The following is a 13,802-nucleotide window of genomic DNA, read 5'->3' on the forward strand; positions in this document are numbered from 1 at the left end:
CAAGGTTCTTGATGAAGCAGGCACCTAGCATTTGGCTTTTCTGTCTCACAGACAAAGTGGTGGAGTCTGATCCATCCACACCCCCACTTTTAAGGCAGAGATAGCTAAGCAGTAACACCTGGAGCCCAGGCCCCAGGGTGGCACCCGCAGGCTGGTGGAGTGCCAGAGATGGGAGTGGATAGAGCGGCACTAGGACTACAGTGAACTGTTAAGCTTTGGAAAGAACATGGATCTTAGATTTGGGGACATGCTTACAATCAGGAAGGTCCTAGGAAATCTTTGTGGTTTTTTTTTTTTTTTTTTTTTTTTTTTTTTGGTATTCCATTTGTAACCCTGGGATTCCAGTCAGGGGACAGCTCCTGCTGGAGACTTGTATCAGTAGCTCCTTCAGCTTTCTGACTAGCCCCCCACCCTCCTGTCCTGTCACGTCATCAGCAAATGAATCGGCCAGCCAGAGATTACCCCCACTTGTTCATCACTGACTAGATGAGAAGGGTGTGTGCCCAAGTTCAGTGGAGGCAGGCCTTGGGTGATGGTGGGGTTGCCAACTCTGGTGTGACTGTTCTGGGCCTGTGCTTGTGCACTGTGGTCCTGTGCCTTGCCCCACAGAGTTGTCCTTGTCCCCGTGGCTGACCAGCAGGACTGCAGCCCCAACCATGTGTGTCTGTGGAGAATTGCTAAGGGGGATCTGCTGCTCCCTCAGAAGTCATGCAGCCCTGAAGGCATGCTGGTGGCTTCAGCCTGTCTGGAAGGCCATGTTTGAGAACAGCAGCCTCTTCCCCTCTTTTCGTTTCTTCTCAGCACCTCCAAATCTCTGCCTGCACTAAGTAGAGGGGAGTATTCTAGGGAGGCTGGCAAAAAGATTTGTCGCTGACACTAACAACGCATGTAGGGAGCCCTGGCAGAACCCCTCCCGGTGTACATCCAGCAGTGAGCTAGACCGAGGAGTGAGGCGGACGCCAGCTGGAAGTCGATGGGCCTGTGTGAATAAATGAGCTGATTCCCTGCAACAGAAGTGTGCCCCCGGGATTTTTACATTCCTTCTCCTAGGTGCACAGAACTGCTGTTCTACGAGGTGAACTGCATTCTTGGGATTTTTCACATATGCATAATGCTTTTTTCTCTAGATTTTTCTCTTTCCTGCTACAAATTAGGACTCCCAAGCAAGGCAGAATACCTGTATTTAGGCCTGAGAGTAAAGGGAAGTTGTCTGTATTTCTAGCACAGCTCTTTAGAAGCAGTTATGCCTCAGTCCTGCAAAGGGCTTTTCATCCCCTCAGAATGCTTTTGCTTTGCTAAATATCACCTTGCTCAGCCTTCCCTTTGGAAAGGTTGGAGAAGCAAAAAGTCAGGTAGGAAAGGGCAAAGATGGGCTTCAGGACCTGATTTTTTATTTTAAGATGATGAGGCTGGGTGCTGCTCTCTTGGCAGAGTGATATGTTGGCTTAGCTGGTCTCCATCAGAGGTTCCGGTCTTCCTCGTAGGAAGCCACTTTGTTTACCAGGTTGCTCTCCCAGCGTGTCTGGAAGACATTTGGGTTAGATTTGAGAAGTGGTTAGTATTGGTTCTGGCAAGTGCAGACACCTGCCCAGGGAAGTGGCTATCTTAAAAGAGCTAGAGCTCCATGGCTACTGAACTCAAGTGGTGGCCAGTTGCGTAGAGGAGTCCTCTGTGGCCAGTAAATCTTCTGAACAGCTTCCTGAAGGGAAGGTACTTCTTTTAAGCTAAATTATTATAGACAGTGGAAGAATCCTACATAAAAGACGTGGGTAAGTGCAAAGTAAAATCTCTTTGCTCTGATCTCTTGGAAGAAATGTAATGCAAGCAGCGTTTACTTTTTTTGTTCTTGAATTGGGGCAACAGACCTGGGATGCTGGAATTATTGCGGTGTTCGCCTCCTCTCTGCTCCCTTCCCGACAGCCAGCGCGGCCCAGGCTCCATTCTCCATCTCCACTTCCCTGCCTTGCTCCGGCATTTCCATCCCAGAGTTTTCTCCTTTGTTTGCCTCCTCCTCTCAAACCCCTCCCTGCTCCTATGCCCCTTTATTTCTTGTCCTCCTGGAATTATTAAAGAAAAAAAAAGTTGATTGTTCCTCAGTGAGTTTTCCTTATGCTGTGGCTTTTTTTCCAGCCAGTTTCCCCTCAACTCCTATGCATCCCTCATATGCTTTCTCCCCACCTACCCTGTCCCCAGGTCTACATATAGAGAGATGCGGGCACTCCTTTGTGGAATGAATGAAGAGGTACCTTGTATCTGATACGAATTGGGAGTTTTAGAGGTGATGGATTTTTATCAGCCAGCCATCTGTGGCTCTGTTGACTTATTTGTGCCACTGTGAAAATGGATTTTTTAAATATGCCTGACATGCTTTCTCTGCCAAAATAGGTACTTTTTATTATCAAGGTAGACCTAGGATTTATTTTTGACTTACTGAACTTCTTCTTATATGAACAAATTTCATATAAAACTCATAATACTCACATTCGGGTAGTCTGTGAGTTCTTGGTAACTCAGCCCCTGACCAGAAAAGCACTAAGTGAACAGTTTAAAACTACACACCACAGATTTGAACTTAGAGAGTTTACTCCAAGTACGCTTCACCAGAATGGCAAAGGTTGCTTTAGATTTCTCACATAGAAAATGCTTAGGGTTAAGGGTTAGCTACTTCCAGTTAGGGGGAGGGGGAAAAAAGGCCTCTGTGTCTTAGTCTGCTGGCATCTACTCAGAACATTTTTAAGCAAAACTCACACTAAGTCCCTTTAAGCCCCTGCTGTGGTCTCTTTGAGGATCGGTGCCCAGTAGATTGGTTGTCTTCTAGATAGATGGTCTGCATCTCACCTTTTACCTTCAGTGTTTTCAGGAACAGATGAGTCATGGAGACAAACAAGGGCTTCGTTTTTTCAGCTTACTCCTCACTTGACTACATTCTCTGAAAATATTACATGGTAATTTTCTAAAAAGAGTGGGTCCAGCCAGCATCCCCCTAGCCTTCCATCCATCCTACAGCTCACATGCCTGGAGCAGACCTTCTGTGCTGGTTCTCTGCTGAGTGAAGCAGAGGGGTTGGTGTGTGCTTCCAAGTTCCCCCCTCCCCGCTCACCTGGGGAGATGAGGCGGGAACCTGCCTCATGGTTGGTGCCTTCAGTTCTACTGGACGTTTTAGTGACCGCAGGTGAAAACAGTAGGAGCTGATTTAAGAAGAGCAGTGGTGGCATCAAAAAGAGTTTTCTGTTTTCACGTTAGGGAGATAATTTTTATAAGCAGTTCAAAGGGACTCTTCTAAGTTACTGATGGAGATCTGAGGTTTTGGGGGGACCATTTTTAGTGGCTCTGATGTATTCGAACTCTGTTAGACACTCTACAATTAAGAGGTATTCTGACATCCGAAAAATCTATCAGTTGGGAATATGAAGCTTTACAACAGATCAGGAATGTTGGTAAAGAAATGTGATCTTTAGAATGACATGCAAAACACACCTTTCATTGTCTCTTAACTAGGGGTCCTCTGAGTCCGTTACCTTATGGAGAAAATACAATAGGACCAAATATGAAAGGAAACTGGAAGTAACTGTTAATCAGTCTCTGGTTTAATGCTAATCTGCTGAGATGAGGCGAAATGTAAGCAGGTTTAGAAACTATAAAAGCCCATCCTCCGTGAGATGAAGGCAGTGAACAAGGAGCTTTGACCAGACAGGCCCCTCTTGGTCATTCTGACTGGAAAGCCATCTTTTTGGAGGTGCTACCATGTCAGGTAACCCGTTCTTTAGCGGGCATCGCAGAGCACTCTTCCTGATGACACGGCCATGTGATCTAGGGGAGTGAGGGCCGGAGTACGTCTGTTGGGAAGACAGCAGTTCCACCAGGAACTTCACTCTCCTGAGGTGGATTCCAGAAGCATCTTGTTTCCCTTCTCCCCAGTCCTCTTCCTCTCATCTAGCCAGTGGTTGTGAGTAATGCCTAGGTGAAGAGAGGAGCCCTTGTTTAAGCAGCTATCTTTTGGCCTGAGGGTTTGGGGTATGTTGATATTTGTCGGTTACTATGACTTCTTTTTTTTCCCCCCTCAATTGCATCAAACCCTTAAAACATGGTGGTAAGTGAGCGATATGCATGCTTTTGGAGTTTGTTTAATCTCCGCTTCAGTCTATACGATGCACAGTTCATGATGTTAACACTTTTCTTCAAGTTTACTTCATTCACTTTCACAACTAATTTGGATTTCAGTTTGCTGTTCAATTCTCATTTACTTTTTGATTTTCGTACCTTTTTTTCTGTAGTTCTGTTCTTTCCCTCTCTCCTGGTTTCCCTGTTAGGGTCAGGTTGTTTATTGTCTGACCTGTAAAGGGAGAGTGGTGCTGCGGATAGTGGCTCAGTCCAGGGCAGTAGGAGACACGAGGCTCTTTTCTCGATTTCTTGTAAATGTGCAGGTGGATGTGGGGAGAGAGATGAAGTGAGGCTTAGACACTAGCGTGAATAGCACCCGCTCCCACTCGCAGGCATGGCAGCTGCACCGGAGCCGCTGTTGCTAAAACCCCGACGTGCGGCCCTTTGCACGTTACCGGCTTGTCAGGCCGGAAGACGACCCCACTGGGCGGACAGCAGGGCATAACCCCCCACCAAAAGAAAAGCTTGCGTGTAAAGTGCTCGGGTCGGTGCCGACAGCGTCATGCTTTGAGAAGAGTAGCTTGGCTATCGCGATGTCCCCCCTCCCCTGCTTTTTCTTTCCACATTGGGAGTAGGTTGGTGGTGGTCTTGTCAGTTATCTTTAGAATTTTGTGTTTTCCGGTACACAGCCAGAGCACTAAAACTATCCTAAGTTTGCTCCTGTGTCTTTTCCTTTAAGTCCCTGAAGTGCTTAGTTCCTAGCATGTAGCTGAGCTGGCTTGGCCTGGATGCTGAGAGCAGTCGGGTGTTGTGGTGAGGGTAGATTTAGGCCGGGCTCGTGTGTCTCAGTCCTGATATGTCTTCGTGTATCTTCACTGCATACACAGCACACTGATGTCTCGGGTGTCCTCGACTCTTAGTTTGTTCTTTGTACCTGTTCAATAGTGTACTGTTAGTAGTAGAATCCTGTTGGACACTGGTGTGTCGCCAGCCTGTTGTTTGGCTGAGAAGTCATTGGTTTGTGGTTAGTTCGTTCGTTTGTTTTTTTTTTTAATCTTTTTTTGCTCCAGTCACTGTGTGTGCTGGCGGTGGCTTTGCCTCTCCGTTGCCTCGAAGGACCAGGTGGAGCAATGTCTCCCTGTGACAGACATTACTCCTGACGTGTGCGCCTGCAGATGCCTACACTGAGACTGTAATCTCCATAACTGCTTCATGTGCACCAAGCCCCCTTGTGGAATCCTGCTGAGAGTTTTTCTAGAAGCCTTCAGCTAAACCAAACTGCTCAGAATCATTTAGTCTACCTGACTGGTATAAAACAGAAAAACTAAGAGCACTTGCTTGTTCCCTCCCCATGTACATATATCCCTGCTTAAAGGGGACCAAGTTGCCCTTAGTTGAAACAGGAAAGAAAAACTTGTAAATCAGAATAATGAAATACCAATTTAAAAAGGCTTCTAAACTCAGATGATGTCAGCTTTTTGGTTTAAAAAAAACAAAACAAAACAAAAACTATCTCGTGGCTCATCTGGATTCGGGTTCTGGTTTTGGCCAGGGCTCGAGTTGAGCCTGTCTTTTCTGTCAGAAGTCTGAAGTCTTTTCCAGAGGGATGTCACCACTATTCAGCTCTCCCTGATGTGCTCACAGAACGTCTTCTGGTTATGTATGCACTTGTGCTGGCATAGCCCAGCTGGGCTGACCCAGTATTAGGTTGAACTGTTGTGGCTTCCTCTCCCTCAATCTCATTCGCCAGACTAAAGACTCTCCTAAAGATTACAAAACAGCAAGAACACTGTCTTTGGGGGAAGTGAGGATGTGTGGCTAAATGTATAGAACACACACATCCGTCCACACTGCAGGATTGAGCCATGCATTCACCACAAGAAAACAAACAGCAGGATTTTACAACTGAAATGTTGGTTTGTGTTCTCATTTCTCTAAGAGTGAACCACTGGAACTTGGGGACAAGATGAGTATAATATCGCAGCCTGTCTGTCCGCTACAGTTGCAGTTTTTCATGACAAGCATTCCCAGTGTCAACTAAAACCATTGAAACAACATACCCGCCATTAAAAACTCGAATCTAGAAGTAATAACTCCATGAGTGTTTTGCACCTCCAGATGGAATGGCCTTGAATAAATGCTATGAATAGCCATGTTTGCCACTTGCCGTTTGCTCTTCTGTTAATTCTTAATGTAGAGTCTCACGATTTTCTCCTTTCTCCTCCTGTCTCTCAATGGATTATTAAAAAACGGAATACCTTACAGACGATGAACCAGCTGGGCCAATGTGAGTACTTTGTTGGACACTGATTCAGTAGTTTATTTTGTATTTGCAGTTTAATTGAATGGAGTGAGTAGCTAAGGTGGTGGGGAGCCAGCGGGTGGAAATGAGTGTTGTAGTGTAGACTCCCTAGCTATGCAGACATGGAGCTGACAGCCATTTGATTCCCAGGACAGGCTGTGCAGTTTTGTTTTCCGTAACAACACAAGGCGGAACGCCATGCAAAAAACCGTTTAAAATTTTGCACGTCCTATATACTTGAATTGATAGTGTGGAGGAAATAACAAGTGTATCGGAGACTGCCGGTTTTGTGAACGTTAATTTCAAGCTAGACTATAGCATGGAGAAGCTGTCTGGCTTCATTAACAATTGCGTGTAGCCAAGACGGACGGTACTGCAAATCTTCAGTCGGTCCAGGAGAAGCGGAGTCTCCTAGAGTTGGGGACTAAGGGGTGAGAGGCCCAGATTGGCCAAGTGCCAGAGGGCACACCACTGCCCGCCTGTGTGTGATTATCTTTTATCATTCGAGAAGAGACTGTGGTGTTCAGTAGAGAAGAAACCACTGTCCATACACCGTTAGGGTAATTAGATTATAGTTTGTAAATCGGATGGAAAGTTACCTGTATGTTGTCTGCCTTGGGAGTCAAAAGGATTAACTGAAGGTGTGTGTGTATGCACTTTACACAAAGAATATTTTTATTGACTAATGTTGTGCAGTAAAATTTCTTACTATACCAGGGATGGTAGTAAGTGAAAGAATCCCTGTATTTCCATGTGTTAGAATTTCAAGAGTTGCCACTGACTTTAACTCTTATAATGCAATTTTTCCTCCAAAGGAAAACCAACTCTACCAACAATCACAAAGATAAAAACTTGCGCCAGAGAAACACAAATTAAATACTGCTTATAATGTAAGTATGGCCTGCCTTAGAAATTTTAAAAATTATATGCAAACGAACGTTGCCTCTGTTGACCTTGTTGCACATTCTTTGGTAGTTGGTAGCATGTTGTAGGATCTTCTAGTTCATTTCAGAGCTGTTGATATGATGGAACAAGTTCTGTTTGCCCTCCGTCCAGTGCAGCAGCCGGAAAGGAACATTTTCAGCTGTGTTGTTCCACATATTTATAGAAGTGCCGTTTCAGAATACGTATGGTGTCTCAAAATGCATCCTCTGCACCGCTATTTAACTGTATTTTGAAAAAAGAGGTAAAAATGGTCACCTTGGGTGGATTATCCCCAGAGGCCAGTTAATTCCACTTTGCTTGTGAGGGCAAGGCAAGGATGGTGGCCGGGCATAGCTGGGCCAGAGTGCCTTCCATGCCGGCACATGGAGATCAGAGTTTCACACCACATCCCTGCGCATGCTGTCTGAACCAAAGCTTTGTCGTATGTAGGATTTGGTGTAGTCTTCGGGGACAGTGCATATTCCCTTTTAATTTCCAAATACTTTTTCTTCACAGATCTTTAGGTTCCTGAAACTGGTGGCAACATGATCTGCTAAATTTTCTGCTTGGACCTCTTTGGTTCTCTCCCCTTTTAAGTGAGCAGCACCACAAATGACTGTCTAAAGCATGCCTTATTTAGCCTTTCCTGTAAGGGTGATCTAGTCAGGTACATTTTAAACAATGCTTCAGTGTAGAAGGTGTAAACTATTTGGGGCTTGATGTGCTGTGAATGTTGCTTTTTTTCCCCCCTTTGTTAAAATATTTAAGTAGAAGTGAAAAGGTCCTCTGAGGATCGGATCATGCATGCGCCATTTTTTACTTAATGCAGCTGTTAAAATTGGCAAAGCTCTAAAATGCACTGCTGCCATCTAGTGATAACATTTTTGTAAAGTACAGCAAAACCTACAGATATATACAGTATATAAATATATATATATATATATTTATATTTTTGGGGGTGGGAGAAATCCAAAATAAAATAAATGCTTGTTTCATTTTTTAGCTGCTGATATTCATTCCTTACTGTATGTTGTCAGATGAGGAGATTGTGCAGTTCTGGTACATAAAGATGAGTAATATAAACTGAAATCTATAATTTTAAGGGCTTAACCTATGACTTTGATAAAAAGCTGGAACACTCCACTGAATGGATATATTGAATTGCAGTATATATGTATGATTGCTTTTGAAGTGATTATTTTTTCTTCTGTTAAATCATGTAAATTCTTAAATCCTTTTGCACTGTTGTGTTGAACCTTATTGTACATTCAATTAAGGCAAACTTTTATAATTTACCTTTTGTTTTCAATGACCTTGAAATGTTATAGCATGGTATTCTATGCAACTAGTTATCCTCTGGGGTTGACACTGTATTTTTCACATTGATTTAAAACAGTTGAGTGTAGATTTTCTCACCCGGCAGGGTTCTCATGCGGTGTGTAACCGTAGATGCATGTACTTGTGTTCTGTGTAAGTGTTGAAGTGCAATGATGTATAAAAAAAGTGGATTCACTGTTTTTAAAAATAAAACATTGATAAAAGGTGCTTGGAATAATACTCTTTATTGTATCTAATCTTAGGAGGAAGCACTTTTTCAGTGAACTTTTTCAAGTTCCTTAGTTCTATATGTACGTGGAGTGTTAATTTCTCAACCCCGTCAGCTTTTTAAGTTCCTTTTCCACCTCTTCCACAAATGCGGGGAAATTCTGATCCATGAGGCACAAGCGCAGAAAGGGGCGTAAGTCTTCCGTGTCCCACGCAGATTGTTCATAGACCGGGGACAGCTCCTCTGACACCAGGAGAGACTAGGGGGATTCCAGAAGAGTAGTTTATTAGTGATTATAGCCAAAAGCAATGGCCTGAAATAACAGAACACAGAAAAACTTTGCTTTTAGGAAATATCAGGGAAACACCAAAAATTAGTGTTTATTACCTTTACGGGGTTCCTATATATAATGCCTCTACACATAGGAAGTGAGATAAACTTGTATCCTTAAGCATGTCAAATTAATGAAATGATTTACAAAGGTAAGGTCCTGCTTTAATGAGGAATACTGTGTTAACATTTTGTGGGTAAGAAAGTTGTCAATGAATGAAATGCACTAGCTTAGTTCATCTTTCTCACCTCCCAGATGAATGGGTGTGAGCCGTTCACCTTGTGGAAGGCGGGTTCTGAATGTAATAAAGAGAGGTCACAGACTCACTGTCCAAAGGAGATAATTAGCTCACTCATGTCTCTTTCCAGTCCTGTCCACGAAGTTTGACAGGGAGAGGCATGTGACTATCACCACAGAGAAGACACGGACATTTCCATACCTCTCCACCTCCTGCCGAAAATTTCTTCATGCTGCCTACACTCTTAGTGTCAAACAACCCCTGGCAAGCAACCGCTGATCTGTTCTCCATTACTGTGTAGCTTTACCTTTTCCAGAATGTCATAAATGGAAGTTCTATAATGTCAAGCATTTTTTCACATGCTTATTTGCCACCTGTATGACTTCTTTGGTAACTTGCAGTGTTTTAAACCAGCTGAGGGGCGCCTGGGTGGCTCAGTCAGTTAAGTGTCCCCACTCTTGATTTCAGCTCAGGTCATGATCTCATGGTTTGTGGGATTAAAACCTGAGTCAGGCTCTGTGCTGACAGTGTGGAACCTGCTTGGAATTCTGTCTCTCCCTCTCTCTGCTCCTTCCCCTCCCCCGCTCAGTTGTCTCTCTCAAAATAAAAAAAAAATAACCAGCTGAGTAAGTTGCCCAGATTTAGATATCAGAGTTCAAATGAAAGTCTGACTGTGCTTGGCAATTTGGAAGATACGGTGACAGCAGATCCACAGTCTACTGTGATACAATGGGCTCCAGCCCTGCTGTGTTACATCTGTGTTTGCTGCTTTGACTCCGTCGCCATATTTACTCTTCACACTCCATCTACTAGGTAGGTGGTTTTATGCCCTTTCTATGGATGGCATGGTTTGGTGTGTTTTGGTGTGCACAATTGCTATTTCTCTAGAAACTGTAATAGAAATTTAATAAATTCAAACTAGCCTCTCAGAAGAATGTGAAAGTAACATGGAGCCCTGTTCTCCAGTGAGAGCCACTGTTAGCAGGTCAGTGTATCTCTTTCCAGACCTAGTTTGTGTGTTTGTGTTTCTATAAAAACTAAACCATCCATGCTATTTCTAACCTTTTAAAAAACTTAACGTATTACAAATATCTTCCACGTCAACAGATAGGGATCTATATCACTTTTATTGACTGCATTTTTATCCCATTTGTGGTTATACCACACTTAAAACCACTTAGTATCCTACTAGTGCACATTTATGTTGTTGCCAGTTTTGTTACTATGAACAACACTGAGGAGCATCCTTAGTGTACGTTTGTGTAGCTGAAATGGAATTCTGGGTAATAAGATGTAACATTAAATTGGTTCCTAAAACGTTTTATGCACTTATGTTCATGCAACAACTTGTCCAGAAGGTTAGAGCAAATGAGAAACCTATCTGAGCCGCCCGCCTGGTGCATGGTTCGTACGTGGTTCTCCACTATGTGAATACGCTGGGCTACGGTCCGCCTTCTGCAGCATCTGATCTTTCCTGAATAACGATATCATACCCTGCCTTGTTTCCATGTTTTCCTCAGCCACTCATTCAATTAACCTCTAACCACAATGCAAATATGAGGCTACAAACTGGGTCACTGTGGAGTTTGTCCTGCTGCTGGACAAAGAAGCTTTTAATTTTTTTTTGTTGTGGTTGCTAAGTTATTAAAAGAAATAGATGTGAATTCTTATTTAATCGTCTTAAATTTTTAATTGTAGGACTGTCTATTTATTTTGAGTGGTAAGCCAGATGGAGGAAACACCCATATTTTCCGTTTTATACTACTGTTAGCACAGTTCAATAAATACATTAAGAAGAAAACTCATCCTTAAATACTGATTTCCATGCAGAACTGTGTGGAAAGCACAAGCTGTTGGCCGGAGAGCTGCTGTCGAGCGCAGCAGGGAACACAGGAGGAGACAGGCCTCCAGGAGCTCCCAGCAGAGCAGGGCATCAAGTAACCCTGAATTTGAATGAATAGGTTTTGTGGGATGCTTTGGTAACAGCAAGCTGCAAGGGGAGGGGAATGTCTGAAAGCAAGTCTGTGGGAACAAGGCTGAGTCCTCCCAGGTTTCCGGACATCCTCAGCTCTTAGCACCGGAAATCTGCTGCCACAGAGACCATCACTGAGCTGGCTCCAAATTCATATTGATACCTGCCTTAGGATAGTTCTCAATCTCATTTCCGAAATTAAATGGAAATTCTTCCCTTTATTTCTCTTTGGGAGCGTGGCAATTAAATTCTTTATGTCACACATTGAAAAGCTAACAGCGCCCCCACCCCCCTCCTCGGAGGGCAGCTCTTCAGTGGCGCCACCGCACCCGACGGCACAGGTAGGCGGAAGCGGCCCCATCTGTCTCTGCTGTCCTCTCTCTGCTGGCACTTCATGTCACTATTCCACAGAGGGGTGAACAGAAGGATACAAATTCCTCAGGATCACTGTGTCTTGTGACCAAGGAAGACAACAGGGAAATAGGCCCTACCTGAGCCAACCAACTCACTGAGGTCCTTCCTCCTGAAGTCCCTGTGCCAGCCGGTCCATCCTGCTGCTGCTTCTCTGGCTTCTGGTGTGACTGCAATTAGGAGACGAGCTGAACGTAATCAGAAATGCCACTGGCCATCATAGGACTGGCCACACATGTACTTGTGTGAAAAGAAAATACCAGTGTCAGTAAAGGCATAAAGTCATTGTCAGTGGACTCTGTCCTGGTTTAAGCTGGGCTGTCCCTTGATTCACTACAGGAGGGGGTTATGGACAGAGTTTCTGTCTGAGGTTCCTGCCCTGCGCCTGGTGTTCCTCGGTGTCACACCGGCTGTCCAACCCCATCATGTTCTCCTGTCTTCAGAGGCCCAGCCCAGGACCATGTGCTGGTGCTGGAGGGCAGTGGACACTGTCCAGATTCCGATAATGATTTTGTTTTTAAAGTTTGTTTATTTTGAGAGAGGAGAGAGCGCGTGGGAGAGGGGCAGGGAGAAAAAAATCCCAAGCAGGCTCCGTGCTGACAGCACGGAGCCCGATGTGGGGCTCGAACTCACAAACTGCCAAGATCATGACCTGAGCTGAAACCAAGAATTGGGACGCTCAACCAACTGAGCTCAACCAACTAGGCGCCCCTGATTTGTTACTTTCTGAGAGTTACAACTCCAGTAATACATGGTCACGACAGAAAAGCAAAGCAGGGGAAGAAATAAACCCTATGATTTCAAGATAACCATATGCTTTTAATAAAACTTAAAAAAAAAATCTCATTTTAGACATTCCAAGGGAATGAGTTCTTCTGTTAGTAAAATACCGAGATATCTTCATTCAACAGTGTTAGTGCCTACCACAGAAGGGGGCCACGGAGAACAAGGTAGTGGTCCAGCCCTCAAGAACCCACAGCCAAGTGAGAACCTAACAAGTAGAACAGTGATTAGCATGCAACCTAAGAGGTGCTAGAATGAAGGCAGGTATAAGACTTCAAGCTTACAGTGGAGGGGGTGAGCCATAGTAGGTGGTACACTAAGCATGAAGTGTAGGAATGCTTCAGAATCTATTTCAAAAGAATCTACAACGTGAGGGGCTTTTCTTGGATAGAGCGCAGGCAAAAGCACAGTGTAGGAGGTGGCCTGGAGGCCTAAAAGGCCTCCGAAGGCCGCCTCTACTTAAGAGCACAGTTTCCGAAGCCCCACCACCCCTCCTTCCTAGCCACGTGTCTGCAGCTCTGGCTAGGTTTTGGATACCTGGGGCTATTGCACACAGGCGCGCCCATCCCACATACAAGCTGGTGGCATACAGAGAGAAACCAGGCTCTCCCTAGAAGATGCCTCTAACAGCATCACGTCACGGCTGGCAGAAGTCAGAGTGTCCAAATTTTGTCTCCTCTTACGTGAAGCTGACTATTGCTAGTAGTGGGTATTAACAGAAAAGTAATAGGTATTAACACTAGGTACTAACGGAAAAGCAGATCTGGAAGCATCAAAAATGGGAGGGAGACAGGAAGGAAAGAACAAAAAGAAAACTAGTCAGGAATACTAAAAATGAGCAAAAACATAAGGAACTCTAATGAATCAGGAGTCCTCAGGCAAGCCCCCTTTCTCTGTTCAGTTTCCTCATCTGTAAAAATCAAAGACTCCGGTGCCTGGCATTTCTTCTAGCTCCGACTTTTGATGCTTTCCTAGAGTACCAGTTCACGTCACACATGTTCTTCAAACACGGGGCAGACAACAACCCAACATCATGTTGCACAAACGCTGGAGAGTAGCCAAGTGTGGTGGAACCACCTGAGGTGAGTAGGTGGCTCCGGGATCAGACCGTCCTCCACCCAAGTGCACAGACAAGGAAGGTGCTGTGCACACAGTAACTGGAGCCTCCTGGCTGCTTTCTTCTTTTGGACTTCT

General features: G+C 44.5%; 2 protein-coding genes across 6 annotated transcripts in view; one reads left to right on the plus strand and one right to left on the minus strand.

The window, feature by feature from the left end:
• The window catches only part of NPTN (neuroplastin), a 36,934-nt gene extending 28,062 nt beyond the window's left edge, over positions 1 to 8,872 (plus strand). Inside the window, exons 6-8 of the mRNA XM_042941464.1 lie at positions 6,367 to 6,388; positions 7,219 to 7,293; positions 7,844 to 8,872. Of these exons, the coding sequence (XP_042797398.1) occupies positions 6,367 to 6,388; positions 7,219 to 7,279 (83 nt within the window). The 3' untranslated portion in view covers positions 7,280 to 7,293; positions 7,844 to 8,872. The remainder of the gene's footprint in view (positions 1 to 6,366; positions 6,389 to 7,218; positions 7,294 to 7,843) is intronic.
• Positions 8,871 to 13,802, minus strand: part of REC114 (REC114 meiotic recombination protein) — a 173,398-nt gene continuing 168,466 nt past the window's right edge. For 4 of the 5 annotated variants that reach the window (XM_042941463.1, XM_042941462.1, XM_042941461.1 and 1 more), the window contains 2 exons: positions 11,906 to 11,995; positions 8,871 to 9,132 (listed from right to left, as the gene is read on the minus strand). In XM_042941463.1, coding sequence (XP_042797397.1) covers positions 8,968 to 9,132; positions 11,906 to 11,995 — 255 coding nt within the window. In that variant the 3' untranslated portion in view covers positions 8,871 to 8,967. Of the gene's footprint in view, positions 9,133 to 11,905; positions 11,996 to 12,749; positions 12,817 to 13,802 lie in introns of all 5 variants that reach the window. The other variant, XM_042941460.1, reaches the window with a different exon arrangement.

The sequence above is a fragment of the Panthera leo genome, chromosome B3 (assembly GCF_018350215.1).
Source record: "Panthera leo isolate Ple1 chromosome B3, P.leo_Ple1_pat1.1, whole genome shotgun sequence".
NCBI lineage: Eukaryota > Metazoa > Chordata > Mammalia > Carnivora > Felidae > Panthera > Panthera leo.